At 34.4% G+C, this 18980-nt stretch overlaps 1 protein-coding gene across 1 annotated transcript in view; it reads right to left on the reverse strand.

Annotated features, from left to right (window-relative positions):
- Positions 1–18980, reverse strand: part of OLA1 (Obg like ATPase 1) — a 257081-nt gene that overhangs the window by 88659 nt on the left and 149442 nt on the right. The window contains exon 5 of the mRNA XM_069068430.1: positions 7433–7608. Within this exon, the coding sequence (XP_068924531.1) occupies positions 7433–7608 (176 nt within the window). The remainder of the gene's footprint in view (positions 1–7432; positions 7609–18980) is intronic.

An 18980-nucleotide genomic window follows, 5' to 3' on the forward strand; every position in this document is an offset into this window, starting at 1 on the left:
AACTGCTTTTCTTCTAGTCTTTTTTTTCCAATGTTGTATATTCATTTCTATTTAATTGTGGTTTACAGCTTCAGATATTGTTTAAACTGTATTTCTGCCAAAATGCATTCTAGGTTTCCTAGCAGTATTTCTCAAGAAAGGAGCTCTTCTGGAGGTAATTTTGATTCTCATATTTACTAAACACTACATTGCTGCTATATGGAAATACTAATGAATTTTGTAGGTTTTTTTTTTTTAATCTTCACTGCTGATATTCTAGGATCTTCCAAATAAGATGATAACCATTATTATTATTAGGTTTGCTCCCTCTTTGCTTATGTTTATACTTCATGTATTATTGCTATCATTAGCCTTTCTTGATGCATTTCTACTACTTCTAGAATTAGATTATTGGATGAGAATCCTTAGGACAGTATAGTGAATTATAATGAATAAAATTATAGTTATGGTGAAAAAAATACTTTCATTATAATTAACAAATGATAACTACATCTACACCTTTCAGTCAAATGTGAGACAGAAAAGATGTAGTACATCATAGAATATAACTTGGTATATGATGGAGCAAAGGAATGTATACTGATGTTCTCTCAGTTACCTTTCTTCAATATTAATAAAGTCTGAGACTTTTTCCATACCTTTAGTATCTTCTCCTCCCTTTAGGTAAATTGTGACTTGACCCCACAACTCCTTCACAGTTCTACTGCCCCTAGTATATTATCTCCCTTATGTACATTTGATTGTCTCTTTTCTTCATTATCTTTAGTTCTACTTCTACATGCTCTATAACAGAGGCTCCCAAACTTACTTGGCCTTTTCAAAAATAATAATAATAACTCAGTGGCCCCCTGAAACATCTAACACTTTAACAGTCTTTGCAAAAAATTTGCATCATTTCAAAATTATATAAGATAATATATTATTTTTTAATGAAACATCTTAAATTTAAAATTTATTGTAAATTTGTGGGACTTTTCCTGCACTGAAATTTTGATGACCCAATACTGCATCATATAACCATATTGTATTGTAAACAAGCTATTACACACACATATTCCTGCTAATGCATGCTGGACTTCCTAACAATGCATGACATGTTCACCTGCCAACACTTACTTGTTAAGACCCTGTAGGCAGATCTGATCACTGACTGGCCATAATTTGCATTTTGTGTTTATCTGGAAAATAATGTAATAACTATGACTTTAATTCTGTTATACAACAGAAAAAAACATGTACAAATGGTTTTTAAAAAAATTTTTTTATTTTCTTTCTTTATGCTTCCATGGCCCTTATTTTTATTCAATGCCCCCAAATTGTACCCAAGGTTACTACCACCCTGGATTATAGCACTCCCCAGGGGGAGATATCATCCACTTTCAGAACTTTTGCTTTTTAAGTGTATCTGGAACTGTGATAGTATAGCCTAAGAGGGGTATTATCCACTGCTCTTATATATATTTTGCTTATTGTCCTCTTCTACTCTTAGCTTTAAATATCATTCAGGTGATTTTGATTTGTTTGATCTCTTGCCAAACTTTCTTTAAACTTTTACCCTCCATTGTTTCTTTGTGCATGATATGACTATACTACTCTCCCACATCAATGACAAGTTTTTCTTATGTCCTAAAATATGATTGTCATTTTTTGTAATGTTATTTGGTGCTATATCTGGTACCTATTGGCTAATTTCTTTCTGTAAATTTATTTTTATTTATTTCATTAACCATTTCCCAATTACATTTTAAAAAAATTAACTTTCATTTTTTAAAATTCTGAATTCTCTCCCTCTTTCCTGCCCCTCCTCAAATCCTTGAGAAGTAAAGCAATATTGTATTAGTTTTACATGTTAAGTCACAGAAAACAAATTTCTATATCAGCCATGTTGCAAGAGAAAAAAAGAGGATTTTTGTTGTTTTTAAATAGCATGCTTCAATTTGTACACAGAGATCATTAGTTCTCTCTTTCTGGAGTTGGATAGCATTTAACAGATGATCACTTTATAATATTGCTGTGTGTACAATGCTTACTTCAGTTTGAACCACTTCATATAACATTTCCCAGGTTTTTCTGAAACCATCCTGCTTGTCATTTCTTATAACACAACAATATTCCATCACAATTATATACCACTACTTCTTCAGCCATTCTCCAATTAATGGGAATCCCCTCAATTTCTGATTATTTGCCATATTGGTTCATTTTTTTTTTAAAGCAATTGGGGTTAAGTAACTTGCTCAAGGTTACACGGCCAGTTATTTCTGGGTGGGGTGCTAAGTATCTGAGCCCAGATTTGATCCAGGTCATCCCAACATTGGAGCCGGTGCTCTTACTCGCTGAGCCACCTGGCCGCCCCTGGTTCATTTCTTAAAGAAAGTATTCATGATGGAAAGGTGTAAGGTTCTGTGTGGTCAGCACATCTTTGGACTCTTTCATTATTTTTTTTCTGACACATACTTTCCAATATAATCCTTACTACCTTTACCTATTCCCAGTTTTGCAAAGAAATTATTGAGTTTGGTTTAATACATTCCTTAACTCAAGATTGATGTACAAAGCATTATGCTAGGCAATATGGAAGCAAATAAAAAATTTAATCCCCTCTGAGACTACATGGAACTTAAGTTCCATTGAGGAAGAAGGAAAACACAAAATTTAAAAAGATAAGAAAAAGGATACTTCAAAAAGGGGATAACAGAGAGATCAGGAAAGTCTTCCCAAAGACACTAGGAAAAGTGGAAGTAAGGAAAGAGAACAATCAGGGTATAAAAGATGGCCTATGAAAAGCCAAGGAGTCAAAAAAGGTAACTGACATTAGTAAACATCAAATAGGATAATTTATCATTTCCCTTTTGCTTTGATCTCTCTGGTACCTTACACTACTGCTGGGGGAAAGGGTATGTAGAATTCAGTAGCTTTATGGGGGTAGTTCCAAATTGCTTTCCAGAGTGTTTGGTTTACAACCCTACCAACAGTGCATTAAAATACCTGTTTTCCCAAAGCCCATCCAGCATTTGTTATTTTCATTTTCTGTCACCTGAACCAAACTGATGGATGTGAGGTGGGACCACATAGTTCTTTTAATTTTGCATTTCCCTAATTATTAGTGATTTAGAGTACCTTTCCATATGGCTATAGAAAGCACAGATTTTTCCTGCCTATTTATATCCTTTGCCAATTTCTTCCACCGGGAAAAGGCTTTTTCTTGTAAATTTGACTCAATTCCCATATATTTTAGAAATAAGACCTTTATCAGAGAAACCTGCTGCAAAGAATTTTTTTTCCCCAGCATCCTGCTATTTTATGTTCCAACATAATAGGAGACTGCTACAGTTTGTAAATAAAAAAAAATAATAATAAAAGAAAGAAAGAAATTCAAGCATAGCCTGACACACACCTAATGTTTTAGAAATTCAAATTTCAAAAAAATAGGTAGAATCCCAAAGTAAAATACTATAGAAGAAGCCAGCCCAGGAGAGCCAGAAGTTGCTCCAGAATAAAATTCTTAATATACGAGGGAAATTCCATTAAGAAGAGAAAGTAAATTCATCTGAAAAGATGCGTATGTGTATACACAGATATGAGTATACACATACATGTGTCTACATATGTGTGTTTATGCATGTCCATATGTGTAAAAGACAGAATCAAGGCCAAGAAAACAGATCTGATAAGGATGTGTTTGTAAAAATAGTATCAAGAATCTTAAATCTCAGAATGAACCGAGACTGAAGACTATCATCTTCAGTAAAAGGAGTTTTTAAGTTATACTGGAGGGGCCAGAGCCAAGATGGCAGCATAGAAGCATAAAAACTCCCTCTGACCACACCCCCTCCACAAACCACCCCAAGTACCTATAAAAAATGACTCTAAACAAAGTTTAGCGCTACAGAACCCACAAAGTGACAGAGAGAAACAAAACTCCCACTGAAGACAGACCGACAGGAAGGGTCCAGCTCAGTACATTGGGAGCAGAGCCAAGCCCCACCTGAGTCCGAGGGTTTTAGCCTCAGGGTTGCCCGACCAGCCACGACTAGAGGAACTTCAGGAGAGTAGATCACCAGCAGCTGTGGTGGTTTCCAGAATTATCAACCCATAAATGCCAAAGACAAACTGAGAGGTCAGTGTGGACTTTGTGGAAACAGGGGGTCCAGGAGTGTGGACTAGCCTCTGCTCCCAGAGGGAGAAGCAGCTCTTCGTGGCTGCTTCAGAGCTCCTTGCCTACAGATCATAGGGGGACCAAACATCCATTATGAGAGGTAACTGCTCTTGCTTTAACCTGTTTGGATCTGGATTGCTGTCTAGGGAGGAGGTCCTGGGATACGTGACCAGTGAGGCAGAGCATGTGGAGACTACAGAGAGGGTAGTCAACTAATAGCTCCAGTAGCTGTGAAAACTCCTGCAATTTGGGACAAAGCTCTCCTCTCTGGAAGCAGAGTTCTACTGTGAGAAAAAGCTCAAAAGTCAAGTAACTGAGTGGCAACATGAGCAAGCAAAGGGAGCAAAGCAAGCACAGCAATCTGACTTTAGACTCCTATTCTGGGGACAAAAAGGATCAAAGTATGGAACAGGAGGAAAACAACAAAGTCAGAACTCCTGTACCAGAAGCTTCCAAGAAAAATATTAACTAGTTACAGGCCATAGGGAAACTTAAGAAGGATTCTGAATTCCAAATAAGAGAAGTGGAGGAAAAATTGGGAAGAGAAATGAGAATGAAGCAAGAAAATCATGAAAAGCGAGTCAACAACCTGACTGAAGAAAATAACACCTTAAAAAGCAGACTAACTCAAATGGCAAAAGGGGCACAAAAAGCCGATGAGGAGAAGGCTTAAAAAGCCTAATTTGCCAGATGGAAAAAGAATCTCAAAAGTTCACTGAAGAGAATCATTCCTTCAGAATTAGACTGGAGCAAATGGAAGCTAGTGACTTTATGAGAAATCAAGATACAATTAAACAGATCCAAACAAATTAAAAAATAGAAGGCAATGTGAAATATCTCATTGGAAAAACCACTGACCTGGAAAATAGATCCAGGAGAGATAATTTTAAAATTATTGGACTATCTGAAAGCCATGATCAAAAAAAAGAACCTAGAAATCATCCTTCAAGAAATTCTCAAGGAAAACTGCCCTGATGTTTTAGAACCAGAGGGCAAAATAGAGGTTGAAAGAATCCACTGATCACCTCTTGAAAAAGATCCCAAAAAGAAAACTCCTAGGAATATTATAGCCAGGTTCTGGAGTTCCCAGATCAAAGAGAAAATATTACAAGCAGCCAGGAAGAAACAGTTTGAATATTGTGGAAACACAATCGGGATAACACAGGACATGGATGGCAGCTTCTACACTGAGGGATCGAAGGTCTTGGAATATGATATTCTAGAGGTCAAAGGAGCTGGGATTAAAACCAAGAATCAGCTACCCAGAAAAACTGAGTATCATGTTTCAGGGGATAATATGGTCATTCAATGAAATAGAGGACTTTCAAGCATTCTTGATGAAAAAACCAGAGTTGAATAAAAAATGTGACATTCAGATATAAGAAACAAGAGAAGCATGAGAAGGTAAACAAGGAAAAGAAATCATAAGGAACTTATCAAAGTTGAAATATTTGCATTCCTACATGGAAAAATGGTAATTGTAACTTATGAAACTTTTCTCAGTATAAGAATAATTGGAGGGAATATAAATGTGTGTGTATATGTATATAGAGAGAGATATTGATATATACATGTATATATACATATATATGTCTATATAGGAGGGTATATGGGCATATGAATACATATGTTAGTGTGTATATATGTGTGTATAGGTATACATAGACAGAGGGCACAGGACCAATTGAATAGGAAGGGATGATACTTAAAAGGTGAAATTGAGAGGTGAGAGAGGAATATAATGAGAGGAGATGGGGAGAGACAGAATGGGGTAAATTATCTCATATAGAAGAGGCAAAGGAAAACTGTTAAAATGGAGGGAAAGAACAGGAAGGCAAAAGGGAATGGGTCAACCTTACTCTCATTGAGTTTGGCTTAGGGAGGGAATGACATACACACTAAATAGGGTATCTCACCTTACAGGAGAGTAGGGGGGAAAGGAGATGAGAGGGGGGGATGATGGAGGGGAGGACAGGCAGGTTGGTGGGGAGGGAAGTTGGAAGCACACACTTTTGAAAAGGGACAGGGTCAAAGTAGAGAATAGAACAAGTGGGAGGTGGGATAGGGTGGAGGGAAATATAGTCAATCTTTCACAATATATCCACTATGGAAATGTTTTGCATAGCTATAAGTATACAAGCTATATTGAATTACTTATCTTCCCAGTAAGGGTGGGTGACGAGGGAGGAAGGGAAAGAATCTGTAATCCAAAGTTTTAAAATCAAATGTTAAAATATATATATATTTTATATGCAACTGGGAAAGAAGATATACAGGCACTGGGGTATAGAGATCCATCTTGCCCTACTGGAAAGACAGAGGGGGGATGGGGGACGATACAAGAGAGAGCAGATTGGGGGAGGGGGTATACAGTGGAATCATTGTTTTGGGGTAGTGGGGAGGGGAAAGTCAGTGAGAAAATTTGTAAGTCAAAATCTTGTGGAAATGAATGATATGAACTAGAAATACACATAAAATTTAATTTAAAAAAAAAGTTATACTGGAAGAAAAAGGAGGGAAAAGAACTTTATGTGAGGGTGGTTCAGATAATAACTGATCAGAGAAAGAAGACAGAGCTGTTCAATTCACGTTTTGTTTATTTTTTCTTTGCCAAGGAAAAGAGAACAACAGGAACAGTGGTTCTCAAAATAAGAAGGTAGCAAAAGAGTACCTAGCTGCCCTTAATAAATTCAAGTTACTTGTCCTAGATGAATTTACTGGGTACATTTTAGTGGGGTTCCTGAGTAGGTCTTTTTGTAACCAGAGTGCCACTAAATTTCCTTTAAATTTTCAAATTCTGTAATTATATATCTTTGTAGGGAAAAAATTTAGTATTAATAATTATATATGCTTGCATTTGTTTCCAGCTGAATTTTTTTTTAAATAACTAGTCCTCTTTTTACTTTTGAATTTCATTATAGATGGCTAGCTCTGGAAACAAATTATTTCTAAAAAACAGATTCTGAGTCACACTTCTTGAAATCTCAACATAAAATCATTCATATAATATTCACTTGGTTAATGGTAAAAAAGAAAAATATCATGGCACTTTAACTAAAGGTAGCTTATAAACAATATTTTAATTAGCATGTCACCAAGACTTTAGATTACCAAGAGAAAATGCAGCTCTACTCCAATGATTTTTCACAGAATTATCACATGACCTCTGATCACTTTAAAGTACATGTGGAACACTGGACATGTGGGATGGCATATCTTTAACAAAAGGGAGCACAGAAACTAAATACAAAATAACTACATACTTTTACTTACATATTCAGGTTTTAATTTCTTGTCTCCTCCTCTAACAGCCACCTTTTCTAGTTTATCTATTATGGGCATTATCATTTCCTCATCTTTAAGTCGAAGCTCTTCATGTATTATTTCTATATCTCGAACAGGATCTACACTTCCTTCAATGTGAGTAATGTCATCATCTTCAAATGATCCTAAAACACATCAAAGAGAAAAGAAATAGAGCTTACAAGTAATATACAACACAATAAGAATAACTATAAATGTAAAATTCTTTGCAAGTCAATCACAACTATACTTAGTATTCTGAATTCTATTTTGATTCATAATATATTTTATCCCAATTTAGCATTATTGTGCATAAGCTATAAACAAAGTACATGAAAACAAGTGAGTTTAGTAAGGAAAAAACTGATTCAAATAGATAAAATAATAAACTTTAAAATGAGAATTTTACTAAGTTATAGGAATGTTGCTCCATATTTTGAATGTTAAAACATCTCAAGTTCCAGCAAGGAATTCTGAAGTTCTGAACTGTTACTATTAAGGTTTCCAAGGAAAACAGGTTTTGGGGGGTAAGGATGGGGGGAGGAGACAAGGTCTGAAATCATCTGGCAGACCTCTTCTCTGCTTCAATCTACTTTATCACTGTGGTTCTGACGGTGATTAGATAATGAACCACTCAGACACACAATTTACACAGCAGCTAATTTCATCGGTCTGATTTGAGGGTATGGTTTTTAGGGGGCTATCAAAGAAGCAGATGAAGGTGCATTTGTCATATATGAGTGACAACCATTCACACTATATGAACAAAATGGTACTGGCCCTTATTAGGAACACATGCTATTATCACATATTTAAAGTGCAGTTGAAGCCATAATTTCAAATTGCCAACTGGAAACACAAGAGTAAAACAACCAGATATTACTGAAGCATGTATACTGACTTTATGCCCCAGTGAAGACATAATGTGGCAACATAATTCAACTAGGATTTTCTCAAATTACCAGATAAAGAACAGTATCCTAAAATGAACAAACAAGAATTATTTTAAACAGAAAGTAGTAATAGACAGACAAATATAATAAATTCATGCATAAATTTCACAGGAATAATGACCAGTACAAAATAAGATTTAATATTTAAACAGCATTTTAAAAACAAAGCTTCATTTCTTTGGTATATTATTATTGTTATTGTAGAATGATTAAATGTCATATAAGATCAGTTAATATTTTTTACTCTCAAAACACTGAAAAATAAAATATTCTCCATACATGTTAGAAATAACACTTGACTATTTCTATAAATGAACAAATGTGGGCAGTTTTCCTCTCAACGTGGAATTATTCAGGCCACCAACACATAACTGTTTAAGATAATCAGGTACAATTTAGTTAGTCTGGCTTAGGAATGATATAAGTTATTATTAAATGAAATATTAGACATTATTTAAAAAAAAAAGTGGGAGGAGGGAAACGTAAGCAAGGTAAATAGTAATATTAGAGAAAGAATGTGCCTTTTACGTTCTCAAAATCTTCTTAGCAGTCTCTGACAAATATGCCTCATAATAGATAGAAAGCTGGTCTAAGAATCAGAGGACATGAGATTAAGTCCTGTCTCTGACATACACTGGCTTTATTACCCTAGATTCATAAATTAACCTCTCAGAGAAGGTTGGTTTGTTCAGATTTGATCCCAAAATGAAACAAAATTAGATACCCAAATGAGTGATTGTTCTGTTCCCTAACCACATAACAGACTTCTAAATCTAGCTTTCCTATTCCTAAAAATGTATGCCATGGTTCACAAGGGGAAAAAAAAGGCAAAAGAAAGTGGATAGACAAATACAGCTAGCACCACTATTCTTTCAAATTCAAGAGATAGTCTAAGATTAATTTGTCATGAGCCTAAATCAGTTTTGGGGAACCTGCACCCTCAAGGATACATGTGGCCTTCTAGGTCCTTGGGTATTGCCTTTTGACTTAATATAAGTTTTACAGAACAAATCCTTTTATTAAGGGAATTTGTTCTGTGAAGTTTGGGTTCAGTCAAAAGGCCACACTTGAGGACCTAGAGGGTCACATTTGACCTTGAGGCCACAGGTTCCCTGCCCCTGACCTAAGTATTTGTAAATATGAGGTAGAGTATGGTTTGGTAGGATTTAACCTACTTAAAAAAAAAAAAAAGATAAAATTAGGAAAGAAAAAGGCAAATAAAAATTATTATGGGCATATATTAAGAGACTTAGAACCTCCCAACATTTTTCTTGAGCATCTCCAACTATCTATTGGACATCTCTAAAACTAAATTCACTGTCTTTCCCCCAAAGCTTTCCCATCCTTCCTACCTGACTTTCCCTTTACGATTTTATGGGTTACACATATTATCTTTCTCCTTACTCCAGTCTCTGATGAAGAGATCACTCTACTCCTTTTATGTGTGGGCTTGACTCTGTTGCCTCCCATTCAATCATTCCCTCTCCTTCATATTTGTTTTAAATAACATTTTTATTGTTCCTAAAGAAGAAACATAGAAAGACCCCAGAGGAAATTTCCACAACTGTGAAACAACATGTGTGTGTATGTGTGTATATATATATATGTGTATATATATATATATATATACATATATATATATATATATATATATATATACACTCAGATTTTTTTTGAGATATTAAACAGTTTTGCTGGTTTTTCTTTAGGTAGCACAGTTGGATTAAAGCAGTGAATCTGGAGTTAGGAACATCTGACTTCAAATCCCACCTCAAATACATACTAGCAGCATAACACTGGACAAGTTTACTTAATCTCCTGTCCGCCTCAATTTCCTCACTGATAAACAGGAAATAATGATAGTACCTATCTCCCAGGGTTGTTGTAAAGATCAAATAAGAAAATATTTGTATGGTGATCTACAAACCTTAAAATATGTAAATTCTAGCTTTTTAAAAATCCTTTTTAAAATAAATTCATTGTAGTATGGCACCAGGGAAAGGGGAAAGGAATGGGGAGATAAAAATAATTTTGATTCTATAAAATTAAAGTTTTTTGCACAAATAAATCAAATGTAATAAAAATTAGAAGGGAAATACATAACTGAGAGGAAAAAACTTTACAACAAGTTTCCCTAATAAAGATTTATAATTAATTCAAATGTACCATACTGAGATCCATAACCCAATAGATAAATGGTGATATAATATAAAAAGGTAATTTCCAAAGGAAGAAATCAAAATTATCAATAACCAAAAGGGAGGAAAATGCTCTAAATTGCTAATAATTAGAGAAATTTAGGGCAGGTAGGTGGTGCAGTACAAAGAACAGTACAAAACTCTAGCCAGGCCTGGAGTTGCAAAGACTCGTCTTCCTGACTTCAAATCTGACCTCAGACACTTACTAGATGTGTGACCCTGGGCAAGTCACATAGTTCTTCATCCCTAAAAGGAACTGCAAAAGGAAATGGCAAAGGGGAGGCCAGGTGGCTCAGTGAGTAAGAGCACCGGCTCCAGTGTCGGGATGACCTGGATCAAATCTGGGCTCAGATACTCAGCACCACACCCAGAAATAACTGGCCGTGTAACCTTGAGCAAGTTACTTAACCCCGATTGCTTATTAAAAAAAAAAAAAGGAAATGGCAAACCACTCCAGTATCTTTGTCAAGAAAACACCAAATGGTGTCATAAAGAGTTGAACACAACTGAAAAAATACTGAACAAGAGAAAGGGAAATTAATGGAACTGTGAAGTTCTATCTCATATGCATCACACTGTAAAAGATGTCAAAAAGGTAAAATGACAAGTATTAGAGAGGTTATATGAAAATAGGTATACTGACTTCCAAGGAGTAGAGCCAAGATGGCAAAGTAGAGAAGGCAGAGTTCTTTCAACATTTCCCTCCAAACAATTTTAAAATAATGCCTCAAATCAAATTTGGAGTGGCAGAGCCAACAAAAGATCAGAGTGAAATATTCTTCCAGCCTAAGACAACACAGGATGTTAGAATGAGAAATCAGGGATACAGGGAAGGAGGCTGGCCTAGAACCAAACAGAAACAGCTTTAAGAGCTCCCAAATCAGAGACAGTAAGGGGACTCGGCAATTGATCAAAAAGAGATTACAGCACCCCACAGTCAGCAGTGGACACAGGACCAGACACGGTTTGGTAACTCCACTGCCTATATTCACTTCTGAGTCACAGCTGAAGGGCAGAGAAGTGCACTTTCTGTCAAGAGGGAGAGGAAATCCTAAAGGGCAATATCCCTTCTGACTCCCAAAGCATCAAAAACCCCAAGGAATAGTATCACTTCCTATCCTAATAGAGGAGGGGCCTTGAGGAAAAGTATTTATTGTAACTTCAAGGGATCAAGGGTCCTTAATGGGTAAGAACCAGATTCCAGTCCAAGAGATCAGTGACCATACCCTTCCCATGATCACACCAACTCTGAAGTACTGAAAATTTTAAAACCCCAGAAGAGCTCTGAAAACATCAGTTTTAAAAAAGTCTGAAGCTCGAGACAATCACACACAGAAAGCCCAACATTAACAAAAAAGTTCAAAATCAAGAAATATGGTAGAAAAATGAGGAAATGACAAAAAGGAAACTGATCATAAAAATTTACTATGGTGAAAGGGAAGATAAAGACACAAACTCAGAAGACAAGGAAGTCAAAACAGCCACAAGCAAAACCTCGAAGAAAAGTATGAATTGGACAAGAGAAGAATTCCTAGAAGAGCTAAAAAAAAATTTCCCAAATAAAAGTGATAAGAGGAAAAAAATAGGTAATGAGAGCAAATGTAGAAAATTATGAAAAAATAATTAAAATCTTGACAAAAGAGGCACAAAAAATACTGAAGAATAACACCTTAAAAAATCTAAACTGGCGAAATGGAAAAAGAGGCATAAAAGTTCACTGAAGAAAATAATCCTTTAAAAATTAGAATAGAGACCTGCCAGAACTGTGGATAAGGGAAGAATTCGTGACCACACAAGAGAAAGAGATCATTACCAGATGTAAAATGGATGATTTTCATTACACCAAATGAAAAGGATTTTGCACAAACAAAACCAACGCAGCCAAGATTAGAAGGAAAGCAGGAAACTGAAGGGAAAAAAAATTTGACCAAAAGTGTCTCTGACAAAGTAATAATTTCTCAAATATAGAGAGAAATGAGTCAAACTGATAAGAATAAAAATCATTTCCCAGTTGATAAATGGTCAAAAAATAGGAACTTTTTCAGAAGTATTAATCAAAACTATCCATAGTCATATTTAAAAAATGTTTTAAATAATTATTGATTAGAGAAATGCAGATTAAAACCACTCTGGGGTATCACTTCACACCTATCAGATTGGCTAATTTGACAGAGAAAGAAAACAACAAATGCTGGAGGGGATGTGGAAAAACTGAGGAAACTAATGCACGGTTGGCAAAATTGTGAACTGATCTAACCAACTTGGAGAACAATCAAGGAATTATGCCCAAAGGATTATAAAAACTGTAAACCTCTTGACCTAACAATACCACTACTAGATCTACACTCCAAAGACAGCAAAGAAAAAGGGTCTTATACATATAAAAATATTCATAGAAGCTTTTTTGTGGTAGCAAAGAATTGAAAAATGAAGGGGTGCCCATCAATTCAGGAATAACTGAACAAATTGTGGTATACGATTGTGATGGAATACTATTGTGCTATAAAAAATGGCAAGCAGGATGGATTCAGAAAAATCTGTGAAAACTTATGTGAACTGATACAAAGTGGTATGAGCAGATACAAGAGATCATTGTACACACAGTGACAGCAATAGATACACACACATAAAATAATTAACTGTGAAACAATTTAGCTTTTCTCAGCAATACAATGATCCTAGACAGTTGTGACTGACTTATGATGAAAAATCCACACCCAGAAAGAACTGATGGAGTCTGAATACAAAACAAAGCATATTTCTAAAAATTTTCTTTTTCTGGGGTTTTTTCCCTTTTTTGTCTGTGTTCTCTCTTTTGCAACAGGGCTAATATCAAAATGTTTTGCATGACTATACATATATAATATGTATTAAATGCCTGCCTTCTCAAAGATGGGGGAAGGGAGGGAATGAGAGAGGGAATTTGGAAATAGAAAATTATTTTTAAAAAGAATACTAAAAGTTGTTTTACATGTAATTGAGAAAAAATAAAAGAAAAACATTCAAAAGATAAAAAATAGAATTGAACAAGTGGAAGCTAATGACTCCACGAGACATCAAGGAACAATAAAACAAAGTCAAAAGAATGAAAAAAATAAAAGTAAATGTGAAATATCTCACTGGAATAACAACTGACCCAGAAAACAGATTATGAAGAGATAACTTAAGAATTATTGAATTACCTGAATGTCAAGAACAAAGAAAGAACCTACACATCATATTTCCAGAAATTATCAAGAAAAACTGTCTAGATGAACTAGAGCAAGAAGGTAAAAAGAAACGGAAAGAATCTACTGATACCACCTAAAGGAAATCCCCAAAGAAAAACTCTCAGGAATACTATAGCCAATTTCCAGAACTCCCAAGGAAAAGAGAAAATACTTCACGCAGTCAGAAAACATCCATTCAAGTACAATGGAGCCAGTCAGGATCACACAAGATTTAGCAGCTACCACATTAAAAAAGCAGAGGGCTTGGAAAATAGATATATTAGTGCATTTTGGTGGAGCTATTAATTGCCAGTCAGTCTGAAAAGCAATTTGGAATTATGCACAGAAAGTTATCAAACTCTGAATACCCTCTGACCCTGCTATACCATTACTAAGCTTATATCCTGAAAAAAGTCAGAAAAAAAAGGGAGTGTTAAGGGAACAAGAATTTGTTAAGCACCTGCTAAATGTTAGAATAATGGACCAGATCTGCTGAGGCGAAATTTCAATTTAAAAAATATGGGGAGATGGCTAGACAATACTTCATATGACAGATTTCAGGGTACTGTACATTCACTGAGTAAACAGTAAGACAGCCTATGATGCTAATTCCATTTCAGGTTGCATAAAAAACATTATAGCCCACTGGTACTGTGCCTTGGTCAGATGATAATAAGAATCATTGATAACCCTATCTAGAGAAAGAGGGTGTAACATAGAGGATGTAACAGTGAAGGGATTGAAGGCCATGCCACATGAAAATCAGTTTAAGAAAGCATAGGTGTTTAACCTGGAAAAGAGAAGGCTTAGATCCTCAGATATGACAGCTATCCTCAAGTATTTGAAAGGTGTTATATGGAAAAGGTAGTAAGTCTTGTTCTCCTAGGCCCATATATAGGTACATTCCTAGAACGTGGAATAAAAGTGGAACTTCCATAAGTCAATTCAGGCTCTTTGTAGAGAAAATTATTTTAATGAGTACAGCTGTCTGATAAATGGGGTATCCTGAGATTTCTATCCAATGAATATCTTCAAAGATGGACAAGGTAACTTAGGAAATTTGCAGAAAAGTCCCATTAGCCTGCATGTCTTTTGGGATCCCTTTTTATTATGTATGTTTGTGTTCTTAAACCTTTACTAGATACATTTCCAAGTAAGTTGCTGCTACCAGGAAGCACCCTTAGTAGACCTTCTAGAGAGAAAGGAAGCTAAAACCACTTTACATGATGGGATGTATAAACTTCTATATAAAAATACAATGAAATTGTTTTTATTAGTTAGGAGAGAACTAATTTTACTGAAGTGTATAGTTTGCTTAAATTCCCAAGAATAAAGACAGTTAAGCTAGTAGTGTTCCTTCCCCAACCCCCAGTAATTACAAGGCTGTGGGTAAATTAAAACTAGCTCTTCTCTGAAAAATGCTAGAGGGCACTTACTTACTCTCTCCTCACAAATTCTTCTCTGCTATATATGTGGGAAAAGTTATCAAGATCAGACTATTACATACCACGGAAATAATTATTTTATGTAGTTGTCAGTAAAAAGAAAATGTAAGCTCTGAACTAAAATAAGCCACATTACAGGAAGACCCAAAGTAAAATCGAATTTCACATTCAGCAAAAATAATACATTCTTCTTATTTAAGAATTGCTGTTGTATTTCTTAAACTCACGAGCAAATTTTGAGAGAGTAAATAAATTAAATAAAATTAACTTTCAATTAAGTAACCCCATCTTTTCAATCCTTAAAGATTTATTATCAAGAATTGATGGCTCCCACTTCCTTCCAGCCATGATATCTATCATTCAAATTTTTTTAAGTTAAATCTGATTGCCAATTCATATTACAGTCACAAGTTCATTCTATCAATATAAAAAAGGTAATTCCTTAGCTTAGTTTTTATGGCACTGCATAGAATACTTTCATATTGACTTTCCCCCCCCCTTAAATTTGTGACTCTCCAAATCTAATAGAGACTGGGAGTTTATTGTCACTATCCAAATATACATGCACTTTCTAGCTTTAAAATTTGGTTCCTCAAGTGAAACTTGTTTTCTCTTTGACCATAAAAGCAATTTCAATTTACTTACATACATATGTATACACATAATCATGTAAAGTGGTTCTAGTTCCCTTATTCTCTTTCTACAAAGTCTACTAAGATTGTAAATGATTTTCTTATTCCATAACTTACACTGCAATAAACTGAATACTACATTTTAAAGTATTTTTGCTTAAGTACAATATGCAAAAGAAAACATTTTTACTTCTTTTTCATGTTAATGATAAGTTCTTTAAAGAAAACAAGAAGTTAAAAAAATTCTGGGACAGAAAAGGGGGAATGAGGAGAAATTCATTAACAAAACTAAGCTGATAAAGCAAACGATTAAGTAATGGCTTAAATTTCCAAGCCTTGGCAGTTTGAGAAAAATGAATAGGGTTGCTTTGGTCTAATTTTAATGACTTTAAATGAATACATTTATAAGACTTTGGGGAAAATAAGTATTTTGCAAACATTATAAAATCTAAATGGCTAGTCTATGATGTAAATTTGTTTTTATCATGTACAACAATATAAAATAAATCAAAGCATTGGCAGTTTCTGCTTCTCTATTTTTCATTTAGGTAAGCTACTCAATGAAAACATGGCCTTAAATCACATTTTGATTTTATTAGTATTGTAAATTTAAAGACAGACATGTAAACATATAAATATATGTACATACAATACCCTGAAGTAAATCAGCATATCTGAAAATTAACTTTTTTTCAATTGGGAAATACCAATTTGGATAATTCAGGCTAGAATTATATACAAGCAAAAGATCCAACACTTACCTGTTTGATTTTTTTTTTTAAGTGTGAATCTTTTTCCAGAACTAAAATCTGCTCTAAAAAGATAATTGCAATACTAATTTGCAAGATTATTTGACAATCTTTTGTCATATTAAAAAATTCAAGATAAGAAATGTGAACCATGGCTGACTTCAAGGGTCTCAAACTAAAATTAAAGAAATTATAAGTGTCTCAGGAAGGACCATTACACAAAGTAATTGATACAGGGAAGCAATCAAGTAATACCACAAACTAACAATATTATCACTCGAGACAAACAATAAGATTATTTAATATTGAAAAGAGTAACAAAATGATCAGTTCTGTTCTGAGAAACTATAAATAACTTTTCTAATCAAACAAATCTTTATCTTCTGTTCTGCCTCCCATTAACCCAGAAATAATGAATTAACAATATAAAAATAGTAGACTGGAGGTGGGACGAATCAAAATACAGGAATGGGGGATAGAGACCAGAGAAAGACAAAAACTCATCTTTATGCAGATTGTATTAGTTAGTGCTCCCAGCTCCCCCCCCCCACCATTCTCAGCCTTGAATGCCAAAATCTGAATTAAGAAGCTGCATTTACCACTAGAATACTATGCAAAAGCCTAGTCTTATTAGTATCCTAGGAAATTAGCAACTGATATTGCATATAATCGTGGCAGCTTCTAGATATAGAATAACCTACATTTTAATGTACAGTTCTACTACAAAATGAGATATACATTTCTAAAAAATCACCATTATAAACAAAGACCACATAATAAAAACCACAGGGCTTAAATGAAGTTATTAGTACACTTTCATTGAGTTATTTTTTTTAATCTTTGTGGCATTGTCTCTGATGGTCTGCAATGTAGATTCCTTTATACCTGTTGCTTTGACAATATCACATGTTCTCTCTTATTTCAAAACACTTTATTATCTCAAGCTTCTCCTCAATATGTAAAGCTTTCCTTTGGCATTTTTGAATTAGGATGTTTATAAACGTTTGAGACATTGAATGTATTTTTTGTATAAAAAAATTTTTCAAAAATTGGAAGGAACAGAAGAAGATAACCTTGTATGATAACACACTATGAAATGAGGTAGCTGACAGATGGTTGAGGGATGTGTATACATGCACTTCATGTGGCCACATGGCTTGGTTCAGCTGAGTACAGTCTTTTGCACTCAATTAGAGTTTCTTGAAGACAAAGATGTGCCCCCCAAAAATGAAAAATTTGCATTATGCTCAAAATGTTCCCTACTATGTCATTCATGTTGGAACAAATTGATGTTTTCAAAAGAAGCACTGCAATAGAAGTGACTATATTCAGCAATAGGAAACAGCTTAAGTTACCCATACAGTACCTACATTATAGATAATTAAACATAGGTACCATCAAGGAGTCCTTAAAGTCACTTAAAAGTTATGAATTAAAATCCAGATTCAACACCTGTACTTAATTATATTCAATTACTCAAGGATTTTTACATTTTTACTAGTTGGAACATATCAACTATTGCCAAGAACAGGGAAAAGGAATAATCTAATGAGACCAAGTTTTCATCTCTCAATAGGACTCTCATTAATTGCTATTTATATACAAAAAGCATTATCAGTATGTCTATGTATATGAATTATGTGTGCATATGTATAAATATGTATATACATATGTGTGTGTATATATATAGTGTGTATGTGTATGTATCCATATATAAAGAAAGTATGGAGAGCAGATTTTGTCAATGCTTTCATGGACCTTTGTGTAGTAAGGAAAATTGTGCTTATATTCAACTCAGTTGCAAAGTCTTATTGATTACTTTTACATCGTGTCTTTCATCCATTCCCCTCCTTTTCCATTCCTATCAACCAAAGGACACATTCAGCTTCTGCTTAAAGACCTCAACTGAGAAACTAACAGCAAATATTTTTTAAGTTCTCTCCCCTCTAACGTTAAATATAGATACTATTTGTGCAGAATCTTTTCCATTTTAATTAACTAAAAATTATTTAGTTCATCTTTTGTAATCCTCTCTATCCCTTACTTGGTCATGAGCTGTTCCACTTCCCACAACTGTGAAAGACAACTTCTTAGCTTCTATAATTTTTTATAATGCAATCTTTTATATCCATGTCATACCTCCCCTGGAGCTCATTATGGTATATGGTGAGGAATCTTGGTCTAAACTTAGTTAAGGCAATCGCATTATATTGTACCAAACACTTGGAAACGAAGGGAAGTGTTGGGGGGGAAAACAGAAGAAAGTTCTAAAGGAGAAAGAAAAAGTGGTATAGCTCCAAAATTAATGTGTTGAACTTGTATTTTTAAATGC

This window comes from Petaurus breviceps, unplaced genomic scaffold, assembly GCF_028583685.1.
Source record: "Petaurus breviceps papuanus isolate PSGF00001 unplaced genomic scaffold, PetGlider_PUasm1.0 90763, whole genome shotgun sequence".
NCBI lineage: Eukaryota > Metazoa > Chordata > Mammalia > Diprotodontia > Petauridae > Petaurus > Petaurus breviceps.